Here is a 16,746-nt window from a genome sequence, read left to right on the forward strand (position 1 = left end):
TTCAGGAAGGCCACAGCCTCTGCACACTTGAGCCAAACCCTGGCTCTGCTCTGAAGCCCACCACCTTCTTTCTTAAGTTCTTCCTCACACTAGCTGAGGACTTGCTGGCATTGGCATTTACTGCAGGCATTGGCATTTACGGTGCCTTCTTGCACAGAAGGCAGAGTTTTAGTTCTGGCAGCTGCAACTCCCAGAACTTGAGGGTCGCATTCTGGAGGGAATCAGTCAGTCCTGGCCCAGACTCTCTGTGTCTTTGCAGCCTGACGTGGGGTTTTGTCAATTGCTGAGGACCTACCTTGAGGGGAAGAGGGTGCAGGTGGCTCAGGACCCACCTCCAGCCTCATCTGCAGGAGCCCAGCTGAGATCAGCTTTCTGTGTTGGTGTTTCTTATAGAATTTCATTTGAAATAAGATTACCGCTACTTTATAGAAGTTTGAAGACCACTTTTTTGATAACATTTTACCAAATTCTAAAATTTTTTTTTTTCACATTTCCCTCTTGAAGATGAACTGACCGGAATCCTTAAGAAATTATCACTTGAGAAATATCAGCCCATTTTTGAGGAACAAGAGGTAAGAATGCTCTTTTTGAATGTCAATTTAAATCTTACTGTAAAAGAAAACTTTGTCTAAATGTGTAGGTTTTCATTTTGCAAGCCTAAATTGATCTCTTGCACTGAGACAGCTGAGGAAATAGAATTCATGCTCAGCGGGTTTAGTTCAGTTTGTTACTGTGAAATCCTGAGGACTTATGGCTAGCTTTGTTATGATAGAATTTTGTAATTTTGAGCACTACTTTCTCTAGAAAAGTTTATTTCTGTCCTGAAAACATTTTTTTGTTGTGTGTGATTGACTGGCAGACTTATAGGCTTAAAAGTGGGCTGATAGTAAACCCTGAGGAACCTGTGTTATGTGTCTGGATCTAGGGTCTGTGGTGGTCTGAGAGAGTTGCTATGTGTTTAAAAGCATTCAGATTCACATTAAAAAATACTGTTCTGGAGTTTGGCACTTCCTCAAAATATTAAACATTGAGTTACCACATGACCCAGCAGTCCTACCCCCAGGTATATTCCCAAGAGAAATGAAGACATACGTCCACACAGAAACTTGTACACAAATGCTTGTAGCAGCATTCATGAAAGCCGAACTGTGGATACAACCCGAATGTCCATTGACTAATGAATGGATAAATAAAATATGCCTGTGCCGTGAAATATTATTTGGCCTTGAAAAGAGTGAAATACTGGCACATGCTACAACATGGATGAACCAGAACACATCTTGCTAAGTGGAAGAAACCAGTCACAAAAGGCACATAGGGTGTGCTTCCATTTATATGAAATGTCCAGACTAGGCAAATCTATAGACACGAAAAGTAGATTCGTGGTTGCCAGAGAGTTGGGTGGAGGGGTGGGCGGGTGGAATGGGCAGAGTAGGGGGAGTGACTGGAATGGATACACGGTTTCTTTTGGGGGTGATGAAAATGTTCTAAAACTGAGTGTGTGGTGATGGTTACACAACTCTGTGAATATACTAAAAATCATTGAATTGTATAAATAGGTGAATTGTATGGTGGATGGACTATATCTCAGTAAGCTGTTAAAAAATTTACTGTTTTAGCCAAGTAAAACTCCTCCACAGGCCCACCAGCCACCAGGGTATAGTCACTGGTTTAGAACATTCTAGTGAGCCGCTTAGTAGGTGAAAACTGTCACAATTGCAGAGCAATCATGAGAATCACTCATTGTCCCCACCAGACTTGAGATGCAGTTGAGGAGCTTGTATTTTAGTTCAAGAAACAAACAGAGGGTACAGTAGCTTTTCTCCTCCTATTTGCTTTTCTGCCATATGCAGTCTACCATTCCTGCCTCCCTGGTGTTTTAAACCTTAGCAATGACTTTCTCCAAGAAATCTTTCCCTATTGCTGATCGCTGCCTGCTTTTGCTGATATGTTTATGCCTTCTTGGAATATAAGGAGAACACATCTTAAAGTACACTTCTGCTTCCTGAGGTATCGTGTCTCTGGCTCACAGGGTGACATTTGTTCTGATTTCTTGGCCTTACCCCTTTTTCTGACCTGGCATGTCTGCGAGTTCACCTCTCCTTCATTCAGAGGTTGTTGTGGTTGTCCAGCGTAGGGAACGGGGGTGTTTCAGCTGACGTACAGAGCTTCGAGAATGTTCACGGGGAGAGGAAGGCAGGCTGTGCAGATTTGCTCTGATTTTTTTTTTTTTTTTTTTTTTTTGAGACAGAGTCTTGCTCTGTCGCCCAGGCTGGAGTGCAGTGGCACGATCTCGGCTCACTGCAAGCTCCGTCTCCCGGGTTCATGCCATTCTCCTGCCTCAGCCTCCTGAATAGCTGGGACTGGCGCCCACCACTATGCCTGGCTAATTTTTTGTATTTTTTAGTAGAGATGGGGTTTCACTGTGTTACCCAGGATAGTCTCGATCTCCTGACCTCGTGATCCGCCCACCTCGGCCTCCCAGAGTGCTGGGATTACAGGCGTGAGCCACCGCACCGCTCTGATTTTAATAACTCACTCACCTAGAAGTTTCTGCAGCCTCTGGGGTCAGGGAGGGAGCTGAGGCCTGAGGCGGTGCCATGGGGAGGGCTGGCAGCCACTGGCTGAGGACCTCTGTGTGTGGTAGGTTCATGTGAGGTTAGCTGAGGCAGTGCCCTCATCTCTACTTGACACAGGTGCCTGTGCTTGCTGGGGGCCAAGCTCAGTGTCTCTTCATTTTACTTAGTTTCTCTCTGGCAACATATGAGCTGGTTACACTGTAGGGGTGCACTCTCTATATGGACCCACAACCCAGTGTTTTCCTTGGAGGCTTTAGTAGGACTGAGGTTTTAACCCTGCTGATTGCCACCAGACCCAATCACCACAGCTCCATGGGTACTTCTCAGTCCCTTGCAGAAACTCCTGGAAGTATCTGGCATGTAGATAGCACTTTTCCCTAGTTTCCAACAGTAAACAATTCTCTCCATTAATATGCACTTACAGTCAATCAGTGAGAATTTGGAAGAGGAATGAAGTTAATTCATGTTCTTATCTTACCACATTGAAGCTAAAGACAGACTAATAATTTTCATCTTTCTACCTGTATTAAGGTGGATTTGACTATGTGTATTGAAAAATACCAAAATAATGGTACCTTAAACAAAAAATAAGGTGATTTTTCCCACAGAAAGTCTGGAGATGAGTCATCTGGCCCCTTTTAGCTCTCTGCTCCACCCCCACTAGTATATGTGGCTTGTATCCTCAAAGTCCAATATAGCTACTGGAGCTCCAGCTATCACATCCACATTCCAGGCAGCAGGATGGAAGGAGACTGAAAAAGGACGCATTCCCTCCTTTTTAAAGAGACTTCCCCAAAGTCCCACACAGTCTTTATTATATCTCATTTACCAGAAGTTTATCACCTGACAATACTGATCTGCAAAAGAAACTCAGAAATATGTTTTAACTGTGTGGAAATATGCCCAGCTAAAAATTGGGATTCTGTTGCTTAAAAAATAGGGCATGAATATTGAAAGGATACTGGGATATTTTTGCCTCATTCCTGCTACCCCTTCACAAGTAGTCATAGGAGGGGAATTCCGTCTTTGGTGCTCTCCACCTAGAATAAGCCCTGAGAGTTTGGCATCTCCCAGGGTTGACGGAGGTCAGAATTGGGAAGGTCAGTGCAGATGGAGAGGCAGAAGATTGATTGATTGATGCAGTCATTCATTCATTCAGTCAACAAACACACACTAAGTACTTGAGACCCTGCCCCTGCCAGACCCTCTGCCAGAGCCGGGTGCTGGGAAATGCAGATGCCCAGAATACTCTGGAACCCAGAGAAGGGGTCTATGAAATGAGGGCCAGAGAAGACCTGGGTTGAGAACTAAGCTGAACTTTGGAGAAAGAGGGGGAACGGACCTGGAAGGGCATCTGGGAAGAGGGAGCAGGATTCATTGAGGGGGCCTGTGGTACTCTGGCTTGGCTGGGGCTGGGCCAAGGCCAGCCCATCAGGAGGAGGGAATGGAGCTTGACCAGGCAGGGCCTGGACAGCGTGGACTTGCTTCTGTACACCACGGGCTTGAGGTAGATACAGGCTGGACAGGTCTGTAGCCTCTGGTATGGAGGTGGACAGGGGTTGGAAGGGCAGAAGGGGAAGAATAACTGGGAGGGAAAGACCAGTTAGGAGGTGGAGGGCCCCTCACCAAGAGGGCAGGTGCTGAGGACGTCAGAATCGCTGAGGACTGGCCATGGTGCCAGGCTGGATGTGGGGTCCCTGCTAGGGGTTGGGATTGTGGGGAGAGACTCGTGTCCAGCAGGACTGGGGCAGGTGGTTTCCATTAAAATGGCATCACCCATCCATTCAGCCCCTCAGCACTCCGTGAGCTATAAAACACCCAAGAGATGCCAGGAGCTTACTGTTGCCAGAGGGGTGGGGGTGCCTGCATCTCAGGGAGGGCTAAGGATGGGTTAAAGGAGCAGATTCTTCCCCAGTGACTCAAACCTGGTTCGAGGTTTTTGTTTGTTTTTAATCCAGAAAAGTAAAATGACTGTTAACAGAGAAAAGGAAAGATGGGGAGCAGGGAAAATTTCAGAAAGAAAATCTCTATCCCTACATAAATCAAATGTTTTAAAGAAAAAAAAATTTAATCTTGTTAGGTATGAGGGAATGTAAAATAAAACCTGCTTATAAAGTGAAAGACTGAGGATTTTCAAGAAGTTATGCAAGTTTCATTTTAAATGGCACTAGCATATCTCTAAAGTGTGATAGTATCTTGTAGTTTGTAAATGTAGATCATAAAGCTGTTTGTAAACTCTCTTTGTAGATCTCGCATCCACCCTGTAATTTATATGGTGGGACTATAATTTTTCGGTGGGGAAACTGAGGTAAGGCACCTGCCCAGGTCCCCCGGCAGTGAGTGGGAATTGGCACCCTATCTGTCTCCAGGGCAACACAGCCTCCTTCTGCTTAGCTCTGGCTGAAGACGTGGGTGTGGGCAGCCAGTTCTCTGTCCCGTCTCCCAGATGAGCGCTGTTGTTGGAGTCTGATTTGTGAAGCTGTAGCATTGTCTGCAACAGCATCTCCCCAGGGGGAGGGGCCCAGACCGGGGACCCAATGCCTTAATGCTTAGGGAAGTGAAGTCATGTTAGCAAGAGGGCTACTGCCCTCAGGAAAAGCCCATGAGGGAGGCCAGGGAATCTGCGGCTGAATGATGTGGCATTGTGGAGAAGGGCGAAGATGCTGGAGCCCTCTGCCAGGGTTCAAAGCCAGGCCCTGCCACTTACTGGCCATGTTACATTGAATGCTAAAAAAAAAAAAAACTCTGTGTGTCAGTTTCCCTGTCTCCAAAATGGGGATAGTGATCTACCCCACTGATGTCATGAGGGTTAAATGACTCAGTCTATCTGAAATCCTCAGAAGGTGCTTTGCACACATAGTGCTCACTGCCCTCCTCTGGTCTAACACTGAGACTGGCTTCCCAGTGGACCTGGATTGGATCCTGCCAGGTGTGGACCCCTATGCCAGAGGCCGTTGTTGTCCGACATGCAGGGTGATGGATGTGCTTGCTTCATTGGAGCCCCTTCCGACCTTCCCTCCACCTTGCCGTAGAGGAACAGAAGCCAGTGGAGCAGAGGGCTTGATTTCCTGTCCAGGGGCCAGGCAGGGCTGACAGAGCTATCAGGATCTCACCCATAGAAACCAAGGCTTGCAGTTTTGAGATGCCCTTATTCTGAGCTCTGCTCTCATTCTCCATGGCCCTCTCTCCTTTATTGCTTCTGCTTATTTCTTCACTCTGTCTTTCCACAGTCTGTCTCTGTCTCGTGCATGGTGGGGGAGACGAGGTGAGTACTGCCATACGTTTGCACAGTATCCGACGTTGTTAAAAGTACAGCAACATTGCAGTTAACTTTTCTAATAGCAGGTCTTGGATTTCTCCTGTTCTAGCCACCCAGATGACTATCTCAGAGACTTTCCTTACTTGGCTCATTTTAAGGGTCTTCCTAAAATGCATCTGTTCAGAAAATCCAAGAGCCAGATCTGAGGAGAGTTCGTTTTTTTTTTTTAAATGTTTTCAACAATGCTTTAAAGATAAAGTCAGGACTTAGAAGTAGTAAATCATCATCAGTTTACTACTAATAAGCACTCATAGCTCATAATCATGAGATTGCTGTTGTGGCTGGGAAGAATCTGTGGCATCCAGCAGATGGTGGCGAATCCCCTCTCTCTCCCCAGGTGGACATGGAAGCGTTCCTCACACTGACTGACGGTGACTTGAAGGAGCTGGGAATTAAGACAGATGGGTCCAGGCAGCAGATTCTGGCAGCGATTTCTGAACTGAATGCAGGCAAGGTACTGTTCTCCGTTTCTTGTATTTCCATGTTTCAGACATCTGAGAGCTTCACCAGGGTCCTGGGATCTGGAGAAGGTCTTACTTCCTCTCCTCTGTCATATCTGACAGTGAGCAAGCACTCACTGCCTCCCAGCATGGCCTCTTCCCCCATAAAGTTTCTCCCCAGATTGAGCTGAAGTCTTCATTTAGCTAATTCAATGCACAGGGCTAGGTGTGGCCCTCGGGAGCGCTGTGAAAGCAGAGCCTTCGAGGCTTTGACACAGACAGGCCCTGGGGTCAGGCTGGCCTGGGTTTGAATCCCAGCTCCTTCACTTACTCACTGTGTGGGGTGAGGCGAACACCTCTCTGAGCCTCGCTGTCCCCATCTGTAGGGTGGGGATGATGGTGTTGTGTCAAGGACTAAAATGCTCAGCAGAGCTCCTGGCACACAGACAGCCGTCAGTCACTATTGTCGGCTTCCCACATTTTTGTCTCATGTTAAATTTCTCATCAGCTTTAAAGCTAAAAATATCAATGCTCCCACCCTGCGCCCACCCAGAGCCACACACACACTAAAAACAAAAAGAACCACAAAAATAAAAAAGACAAATCACCACTCACTTTGCAAGCTTCATTGTAATTGCTGTTGGGTTTTTGGAACTCCTTTGCTGTCTGCTTTTTTTCTTAATATAGGGTGGCTTTTTTTTTTTTCCAGCAACAATGTGCAGTAGCTGTTTACCTGCTGCTTTTTCACACTTTGCCTAACAGCTTTCCACTTGCTGGACAATAGTCTCATGCCTGGAATTTTGTTATTATGAATATTGCCATAATGGACATCTCTGCCTTTTTACCTTTCCCTCCCTTCCTTCCTTCCTTCCTTCCTTCCTTCCTTCCTTCCTTCCTTCCTTCCTTCCTTCCTTCCTTCCTTCCTTCCTTCCTTCCTTCCTTCCTTCCTTCCTCCCTCCCTCCCTCCCTCCCTCCCTCCCTCCCTCCCTCCCTCCCTCTGTGTTCCACAGTATGCAGAGATACCAGAGAGCATGGCCACTTTTATGGTTCTTTATGTTGCTGGACTATGCACAGAAATATTGAACAGACACATAGCACCAGCAGCAAATAAATATTTACATGGTACTTTATCGTCTACAAATCACTACATATGTTTCCTCATCAGTCCTGGAGACAGCCCAAGGAGGCCGATGTCCTTACACTTACTTTGTCTGGCTGGCAAGGGTGCACAGTCTAGGGAGGGGAGCATGGTGCCCAGGTCACACGGTGGTAGGCAGCGGAGGGAGACTCTAAACCCAGGCTTCCTGGCCTCTTTCTCTTCACCTCTCTGCAGCACTGTGCTGTGCAGAGGCGGCTCCTCTCAGCCCTGCCAGGATTGGAGGCAGTGGTTTTTGTTGTCACTGTCGTCATTCCTATTTCCTGCCTGAAGGCTACGAGGTGATCCTTCAAAGGGATGCCCTTAGCATTGCTTTGGGCATCCCAAGGCCAAGTAGTTTTCCTCCAGTCTTTACTAGTTACTTCTCCTCTGTAAATGGCCGGATTCTAAACATTTCTTGGTTGTTGCATGGGCCTGGACCACCTCACTTTACATATAGGGAAGCCCAGGCTCAGAGTTGGGCAGTGATGCCTGACTTCCGGACCAGCACCGCTTCTGCTCTGCTGTTAGATGTCAGCGGGGAGGGCAGAGGGGTAAGGCAGGTATGGAGGTTGTCAGAGGCAGGCAGATCTCGGCTGTTAGGAAGGGCATCATCCAAGAAACTGAAGCCTGAGGGTGGCTCACAGAAGGCGAATCAACCAGAACAATCTCTAAAGACTGGGGCACCGATTTAGTCATGAAAAAGAGCCTTTATGTCTCAGGCACCGTGTGGGTATTGACCATTCAGAATCACTCTGTGCCTCGCGTTGTGCTCTGAGCATGTCATACATTATAGTCATTCATTTAATCCTTATGAAAGCTGCTGAAGTCAGTTTCAGTTTATAGATGAGGAAACCAAGGCTCAGAGAAGTTGAGGAACTCACCCAAGGACTCCAGCTGCCTCGGTGTAACTAACCCACAGCACATAAAGGAGAGGCAGGTGGTGCTGTGAGAGCTCCTGGCTTGGAGTCAGGGCTGAGAAGATACCCCTGAGGGAGTGGCAAGGCAGCTGAGACCTGAAGCAAGAGTGGAAACCAGTAGAAAAGTGCAGAGCAGGCAGAGGTAGGCACACGTGCAAAGGCCCTGTGGTAAGGTGTACAGTGTGTTTGAAGAATAAAGGAATGACTGGAGCACAGAACAAGAGACATGAGATGTGGGGAAGCCCAAGGGACAGAGCAAGGCACCCAAGGTGGTAAAGGATGACGCCATCAAGTAAGGGAAAGGCCTTTGGGGAGGAGAGGTGGCTGAGGGATGGTGGGGCGGTGAAGGGCTGTGGCCCAGGCGTTAGAGGAACCTTTCTCCTCCTGGCCTCCAGAGGGCAGATGTGTGAACCAAGGAAAGAATGGAGTGGGGAAAATCCAAGCTTAAGCCAGTTAAGGAAGAAGGACAGAAAAGGCTCTGGAGGCAGGGCCAGTGAGAGGACAGGCCGGGAGCTGAGCCACCAGATAGCAACTGCTAATGCTTCCAGAACCTCCCCTCTGCCCTCTGTGACTGTGTCCTCCTTGGCCCAGGATCACAAAAAGCAGACAGACTGGGCTAGTTTGCAAACCTTAGGAAACTTAACTGACATCATCAGAGTGAATGATGTGACATCTTGAGCCCATCCTGATAGAGGACATTGTTCTTAAAGTTTATACAGACTAGAGCCTTTTTTCAGTTTCCTCTCAAATTCATCCCCCCTTCCCCTCATTCCCTGTTCTATGACAGTCTGCATCCTATACTAAACAGGCCCCATCAGGAGAAGCAGAAGGGACAGCTGTTAGTGGTCCTACTTAGGGGCCCAGCTCACCAGCTCCCAACCAAGAGGCCCAGGTGCCTGTGACATGCCAGGCCAAGAGCACCACTCAATCCCACCCATGTCCCTCCAGCAGGCAGCATCCACCCTGCAGTCAGGCAGTTCCACACAGTAATAGGTACAAGGAGAAGGAGCCGATCTGAACCACCTCCCTGGAGAAAGACCCTGTTATTCAAGAGTAAATATAGTACCAGATAAAGTCCTCTGAAAGTGAGGACCGTGTATCATCATGAGTCATCGAGAAAAGGCGTGTTTAGGAGAAATGTAATAGTACAAAAGCAAATTTAACTTCTGCTGCATTATTCTAAGTTAGCACTGCAACTGTGTGCTGGTTCTCAGATGTGCAAAGAGCTCCTCAGGCCAAAGGTGGCTTCCAAGAGCCAGTTCACTGCGCTTACAGCCTTCAGATGCTCTGGGCCTTGGCTCTTCTAGACTGGACTTGCCTGACCTTGACATCAAGGGTTCCTGCCTCTTTGGTTTTGCTATAGGGCATGAACTCTTTGTAACATTCATACTTTTTCTTTTGCAGCGCAAGCTTGGCCAACCAAGAGAGAGTACCCATTATGGCTCTCGTGCTCTGTACACATTGGAGAGCCTGGACCAGGACACATGAGATGGGGAGACCCAGCTTTCCTTCCCTGCAGTGTCTTTCTAGCTGTGGCCCACAGCACACTGATGGGTTTTAGAATCCATTTAATGGGGCATGAGCAGCACATTTTAGGAAATAGAATAGAAAATAGCAACATGCTTTTGCAGATAGGACAAAATGTTTCAGTTATATATGTTTACATGAAAACAGGGTGTGATATAAAATGCATTTTTTACACAATCAATAAGATTGAGCATTTTGGCCTAAAATTTTTTAAGGGAGTATTAACCAAACACCTGGCTCATAATATAATAACATCAGCAAGTCTTATTAGGCATAGTAATATTAGCAAAGCTTGTGGACTCCCAGCCTGCAAGCCATATCACTTCCAGATGAACCCACCCCAGTACTGGAATTGTAATGTGTGCTCGAGTCTGCTCATTAGTTTGTTAGTTTTGGACGAGTTACATATTGGAGGTTTACCAGAAATGAGGAGTTAGTTGGTTCTAAGTCATTGTTTCTTTCTGTTGCCCTTTTTTTGTGGTTGTCAGTGCAGTGCATATGATTTTATTAAATTTACACAGTACCAAAATGGTGAAAAGAATTTCTTTAAGAAATCACAATCCAATCGCTCAGAGGCCAACACTGTTCACCTTTGGGCAGATTACTCTGTAGTGTTTTGTGTCCTTTTTCTTTGTTTTTTCTTTTTTAAAGAGATGGGGTCTTCCTGTGTTGCCCAGGCTGGCCTCAAACTCCTGGCCTCAAAGGATCTTCCCACCTCAGTCTCTTCAGTAGCTTGGATTATGAGCACGCATCACCACACCCTTAAATTTTTTTAAAAATATGACTGAGATAAATTTGGGTCTGTAATTTTATCTCCTGCTTTCTTTAATATGAAATATATGCAGCTACTCATGTCATTAAGAACTCTTTTTCACATAAATTTGCATAGATGTGCTAAAATTAATTTTTAAAAAATTCCTACCTGTTGGTTATGTAGATTTTCAAACTTTGTATAAATGGTGTTGCAATGGACAGCTTTGTGTCTAAGGCCTTCTAATCATCTCCTCACAGTAGATGTCTGAAAGTGGAATTACTGAATCAAAGAGGCGGAATCAAGGTATATGTACATCTGAATAACTTTCTGGAAAGAGCCAGTGAACAGTTCCACTGGCTGTGAGTATGTGAGAGTTTGTTGTTCGTTTCACTGCAGCTTTGCCAGTATTACATCAGTTTGTTTTTTAGTCTTTATTAATTTGATAGGCAAAAAAAGGTACCTTGTTTTAATTTGCGTTTTTTGAAATACTAGATAGGTGAACCTTTTTTCTACATTTAATGGCTGGTTTTTTTTCCCTTTTGAGAGTTATCAGGCAGGTCCTTTGAAACTCAGGGGTTTTTAAAGGCAATTATCATTATCATCTTCAATCAGTTGTAGATGCAGGAAACAATTACGGTTTTAATCATCTGCACCTCCCTCCTAAGGTTAGCAGGCAGCGAGGGCCGGAACCCTGTCTTGCCCTGACCTCATTTCTCAGGCAATTAAGGCTAAGGTGGTGTTTAATAATAAAATTGTTGTCAACCCTTCCATTTACACTTTAGCCCTCTGCAGTTTGCACAGTGCCACCCCATTCATTATCTCAGGGTGAGCTTCAGTGCAGCCCTGGCAGGTCACATTATCCCCATTTTACAGATACTTAGCGGAAAAGGGGCGGGCCTGGGATGCTGGCGCTAATCAGTGATAGAGTAGGGATTCCAGATGCTCTGACCTGGCATCCAATGCTCTGTCATACCCTCCAGCCTTTGGATTGTGTTGATGGAATCTGGAGGGCATTTTTCCAGCTTATTTAAAATTGTTTGGATGGGTTGGGATGAAGGGAGAATCTTACTGTCCTCTTGAGTCTAGGAGGCCTCATCAGCACAAGACGTGTCTGTGGGGGGGTCTGGAGAGGGGCCCCTCTGGCCTATAGGGAGCCCATGAAATGAAAGAAAGTTTGAAGTCTGGGCTCATTCAGTGGATTTTCCCCCCTTTTCACTCTTAGTAGAGAACAGTCTGCCAGAGATGATACATTTTTAATTTAATTTACATTTTGACCATATTTATTAATTTTTAAAAATATGTTTAATCTGCTGCTGCCCTCTGAGGATAGGACCTGTCTGCCTCCAGCTACCCACACAAGGTCTGATGGGGAAATGTGCTAAAATTAATTTTTAAAAATTTCCTACCTGTTGCTTATACAGATTTTCAAACTTTATATAAATGGTGCTGCAATGGACAGCTTTGTGTCTGAGGCCTTCTGACAATCCCGTAGCCATCACCTGAGGGACTGTTATCATCCCTGTTTTGTAGATGAGGAAACCAAGGCCCAGGGAGATTAAGTATCTTGCTCAGGGTGACCCTGCTAGCAAATGGGAGAAATGGGCTCTAAACCTAGACTGTGACAGGGTCTCGCTCTATTGCCCAGGCTGGCCTTGACCTCCTGGGCTCAAGCAATCCTCCCACCTCAGTCTCCAAGTAGCTGGGACTACAGGTGCATGCCACCATGCCCAGCCCAGTCTCTGTTCTTTGTTGTTGTTGTTGTTTTTAATTTTTTATTTCCATAGATTATTGGGGAACAGATGGTGTTTAGTTACATGAGTAAGTTCTTTAGTGGTGGTTTGTGAGATTTTGGTGCACCCATCACCCAAGCAGTGTACACTGCACCCTATATGTAGTCTTTTATCCCTCACCCCCTTCCCATCCTTTCCCCCTCTATCCCCCAAAGTCCATTGTATCATTCTTAATGCCTTTGCGTTCTCCTAGCTTAGCTCCTACTTACACGTGAGAACATACGATGTTTGGTTACTTCAGTCCTGAGTTACTTCACTTAGAATAATAGTCTCCAGTCTCATCCAGGTCACTGCAAATGCCATTAATTAATCCCTTTTTATGGCTGCGTAGTATTCCACCATATATATATACACACACACACACACACCCCCACAGTTTCTTTATCCACTCAATGATTGATGGGCATTTGGGTTGGTTCCATGATTTTGCAATTGTGAATTGTGCTGCTATAGACATGTGTATGCAAGTATCTTTTTCATATAATGGCTTCTTTTCCTCTGGGTAGATACCCAGTGGTGGGATTGCTGGATTAAATGGTAGTTCTACTTTTAGTTCTATAAGGAATCTCCATACTGTTTTCCATAGTGGTGGTACTAGTTTATATTCCCACCAGCAATGTAAAAGTGTTCCCTTTTCACCACCTCCATGCCAGCATCTACTGTTTTTAAATTTTTTTTGTTATGGCCATTCTTGCAGAAGTAAGGTGGTATCACATTGTGGTTCTGATTTACATTTCCCTGATCATTAATGATGTTGAGCATTTTTTCTTTTCTTTTTTTTTTTTTTTTTGAGACGGAGTCTCTGTCTGTCGCCCAGGCTAGAGTGCAGTGGCGCGATCTCGGCTCACTGCAAGCTCCGCCTCCCGGGTTCACGCCATTCTCCTGCCTCAGCCTCCCGAGCAGCTGGGACTACAGGCGCCCGCCACCTCGCCCGGCTAATTTTCTTGTATTTTTAGTAGAGACGGGGTTTCACCGTGTTAGCCAGGATGGTCTCGATCTCCTGACCTCGTGATCCACCCGTCTCGGCCTCCCAAAGTGCTGGGATTACAGGCTTGAGCCACCGCGCCCGGCCGTATTTTTTCATATGTTTGTTGGCCATTTGCATATCTTCTTTTGAAAATTGTCTATTCATATCCTTAGCCCACTTTTTGATGGGATTGTTTGTTTTTTTCTTGTTGATTTGGTTGAGTTCATTGTAGATTACGGATATTAGTCCTTTGTCAGATGTATAGATTGTGAAGATTTTTTTCCCACTCTGTGGGTTGTCTGTTTACTCTGCTGACTGTTCCTTTTGCCATGCAAAAGCTCTTTAGTTTAAGTCCCAGCAATTTACCTTTGTTTTTATTGCATTTGCTTTTGGGTTCTTGGTCATGAAATCCTTGCCTAAGGGTTTCATGTAGAAGGGTTTTTCCAATGTTACCTTCTAGAATTTTTATAGTTTCAGGTCTTAGATTTAAATCCTTAATCCATCTTGAGTTGATTTTTGAATAAGGTGAGAGCTGAGTATCTAGTTTCATTCTCCTACATGTGGCTAGCCAAGTTATCCTAGCACCATTGGTTGAAAAGGGTGTCCTTTCCCCACTTTATGTTTTTGTTTTCTTTGTCAAACATCAGTTGGCTGTAAGTATTTGGGTTTATTTCTGGGTTCTCTATTCTGTTCTTTTGGTCTACGTGCCTGTTTTTATACCAGTACCATGCTGTTTTGGTGACTGTGGCCTTATAGTATAGTTTGAAATCAGGTCATGTGATGCCTCCAGATTTGTTCTTTTTGCTTAGTCTTGCTTTGGCTATGTGGGCTCTTTTTCAGTTCCATATGAATTTTAGAATTGTTTTTTCTAATTTTGTGAAGAATGATGGTGATATTTTGATGGGAATTGCATTGAATTTGTAGATTGCTTTTGGCAGTATGGGCATTTTCACAGTATTGATTCTTTCCATCCATGAGCATGGGATGTGTTTCCACTTGTTTGTGTCATCTATGATTTATTGCAGCAGTGTTTTCTAGTTTTCCTTGTAGAGGTTTTTCACCTCCTTGGTTAGGTATATTCCTAAGTATTTTATTTATTTATTTATTTATTTATTTGCAGCTATTATAAAAGGGGTTGAGTTCTTGATTTGATTCTCAGCTTGGTCGGTGTTGTATAGAGGAGCTACTGATTTGTGTATATTAATTTTGTGTCCGGAAACTTTGCTGAATTCTTTTATCAGTTCTAGGAGCTTTCTGGAGCTGTCTTTAGGGTTTTCTAGGTAAACAATCATGTCATCAGCAAACAGCGACAGTTTGACTTCCTGTCTGGTTGCTCTGGCTAGGACCCAGTCTCTGTTCTTAATCTCTGAGTATTGATGCCTCTGAGCCTGGTATGCAGTGATGATGTTTTCTGGGCTTAACGGAACATTCACATCCACCCTCTTTTCTCATCTGAAAATGTGTGTATAGGGGGCAGGGGGCGTTGTAGGAATAGAGTGAGAAGTGAATCTCTGTGAAGACAAATCTGGCAGCTTTTGGGCAAAGGGAAGCAAAGGCAGTTTAAACTCTTATCCTGTAGCAGAAGGAAACTGGGCTCCCGTTGAATTTTCTGAAAATCTGAGGACTGGAAAGATGCACAGAGGCGCAGGAAAGGAGACCTCGAATCTGGACCATGCGACTCGGGAAGAGTCAGTCCTGCCCCGGGCTCAGCCTCCCGCTCTGTCCAGGGGTTTGGGGTCCTGCATCCCAGGGCCTCTGCAGCATTGACAGGCTATGATGTTGGGTGCTGGGGAGATTCTGACTCAGTATGTTTTTATTGAACTCAGTACTCTTTCAATTAGGTAATTTATTTTCCCCGAGACGCCCATGGGTTTTTCAAGTATGAGTTGAACATTAACAACACTGTGTCAATTGAATTAATGGTTAAAAGGTTTAATAAGACTTTCTGTGTCTGTTTTCAATTTCCTCCGCAGGGACGCGAGAGACAAATTTTACAGGAAACCATTCACAACTTTCACTCTTCCTTTGAGAGCAGCGCCAGCAACACCAGGGCCCCTGGCAACAGCCCCTGTGCGTGATCTTCCTTCCCGCAGCCACCAGCGTGAGCTCTCTGAATCCCGGGACCCCTTCACATGGCCATGGCCCCAGCCCTGCCCCCGTCACACTGCTGTTCCTTAGTCACGTTGTTCCCTTTGTTCGGGATGCCTGCTCCACATCCACTGCATTCGTTGGTAGTACTTGTTGCTGCAACGAACTTCAACACACAGAGACAGATTCCCATGTAGCAGTCCAGTGGGGGTGCTTCTGGTTGGCAGGTTGGTTCACTCAGTGATGCAGGCACTCAACTCCTTTCATCCTGTGCTCCGCCCTCCCTGGGAGCCTCAGAGTTTGCTTCTGGCTGGCAGCAAGGGAAAGGGACGATGGAGAAGGCATGGCTGCTTCTTACCTGCTTTGCTCTTAACCGACACACATCACTCCTGCTCACGTCCCCTTGGCTGCTGTTAGTCATGTGACCCCACCTGGATGCAGAGGAGGCCGGGATGTGCAGTCTCCACATAGTGGCTTCCCAGCAACAACTTTTGACTTAGATGGGGGGTATGTATTATGGTGAGAGGTTAGCCCTCCTGCCACATCGTCCCTTAAAACTTCTAACTTGTCCCTCCTGGTCCAAGTCACCTGTCAGATGGAGTCTTTTTTGACCCCCTTTCAGCCGCTGGGTCCCTCAGTGCTATGTGTGTGACTGCTCTAGCATTCCACTGCCCCTGCTGCTACAGCTTACAGCATGCGTTCAAGATGTGTATGTCAAACGCGTTTTTCTTTATTGCAAAGACAGTCTATTATAGAAGGAAAGAAGTGGAGGCCTGCTGTGTGGATCCCTTCTTCTTCCTAACTTTCAGTTTCCTTATCTGCAAAGTGGAGGGTCAGACCAGATGATGCTCTGGTACTCCACAGTGCTCACCCGTATATCACTGCAGGGCTTTCTGCACTGAAAGTGGAAGCAGAAGACTAATGGGTCATATCGTGAAAGTCCTCTGGTGCTCAAAGGTTCTAGGCAAAGAAGTGAAAATTTGGAATTTTTTCTACATCCTGTCAATGCTGTGTTCCTCAAAAGGGAATTGTCTTGTGTTGTTTCCTACCATATCATATTATACTAAATTAGAGGGGCCCTGACTTTTAAAACCCGGTGGCTTTCTGAAATATTTTCCAGTGAGTGACTAATTCAGCCAGTGCTTGTTGCATTTATGTTAGATACCAGGTGCCGAGTGTGCAGACACCATCCAGAGCCTTCAGGCTCTCGACGGGCAAGAGAACACC

The 16,746-nt window shown here is 45.7% G+C and overlaps 1 protein-coding gene across 35 annotated transcripts in view; it reads left to right on the plus strand.

The window, feature by feature from the left end:
* Nucleotides 1-16,746, plus strand: part of ANKS6 (ankyrin repeat and sterile alpha motif domain containing 6) — a 65,625-nt gene that overhangs the window by 44,552 nt on the left and 4,327 nt on the right. For 11 of the 35 annotated variants that reach the window (XM_074016986.1, XM_074016987.1, XM_074016988.1 and 8 more), the window contains 3 exons: nt 505-572; nt 6,236-6,352; nt 15,405-15,501. In XM_074016986.1, the coding sequence (XP_073873087.1) occupies nt 505-572; nt 6,236-6,352; nt 15,405-15,501 (282 nt within the window). Of the gene's footprint in view, nt 1-504; nt 573-5,809; nt 5,845-6,235; nt 6,353-15,404; nt 16,027-16,746 lie in introns of all 35 variants that reach the window. The other 24 variants (XM_074016989.1, XM_045373519.3, XM_074016982.1 and 21 more) reach the window with 8 other exon arrangements.

The sequence above is a fragment of the Macaca fascicularis genome, chromosome 15, assembly GCF_037993035.2.
Source record: "Macaca fascicularis isolate 582-1 chromosome 15, T2T-MFA8v1.1".
In the NCBI taxonomy this organism is placed as follows: domain Eukaryota; kingdom Metazoa; phylum Chordata; class Mammalia; order Primates; family Cercopithecidae; genus Macaca; species Macaca fascicularis.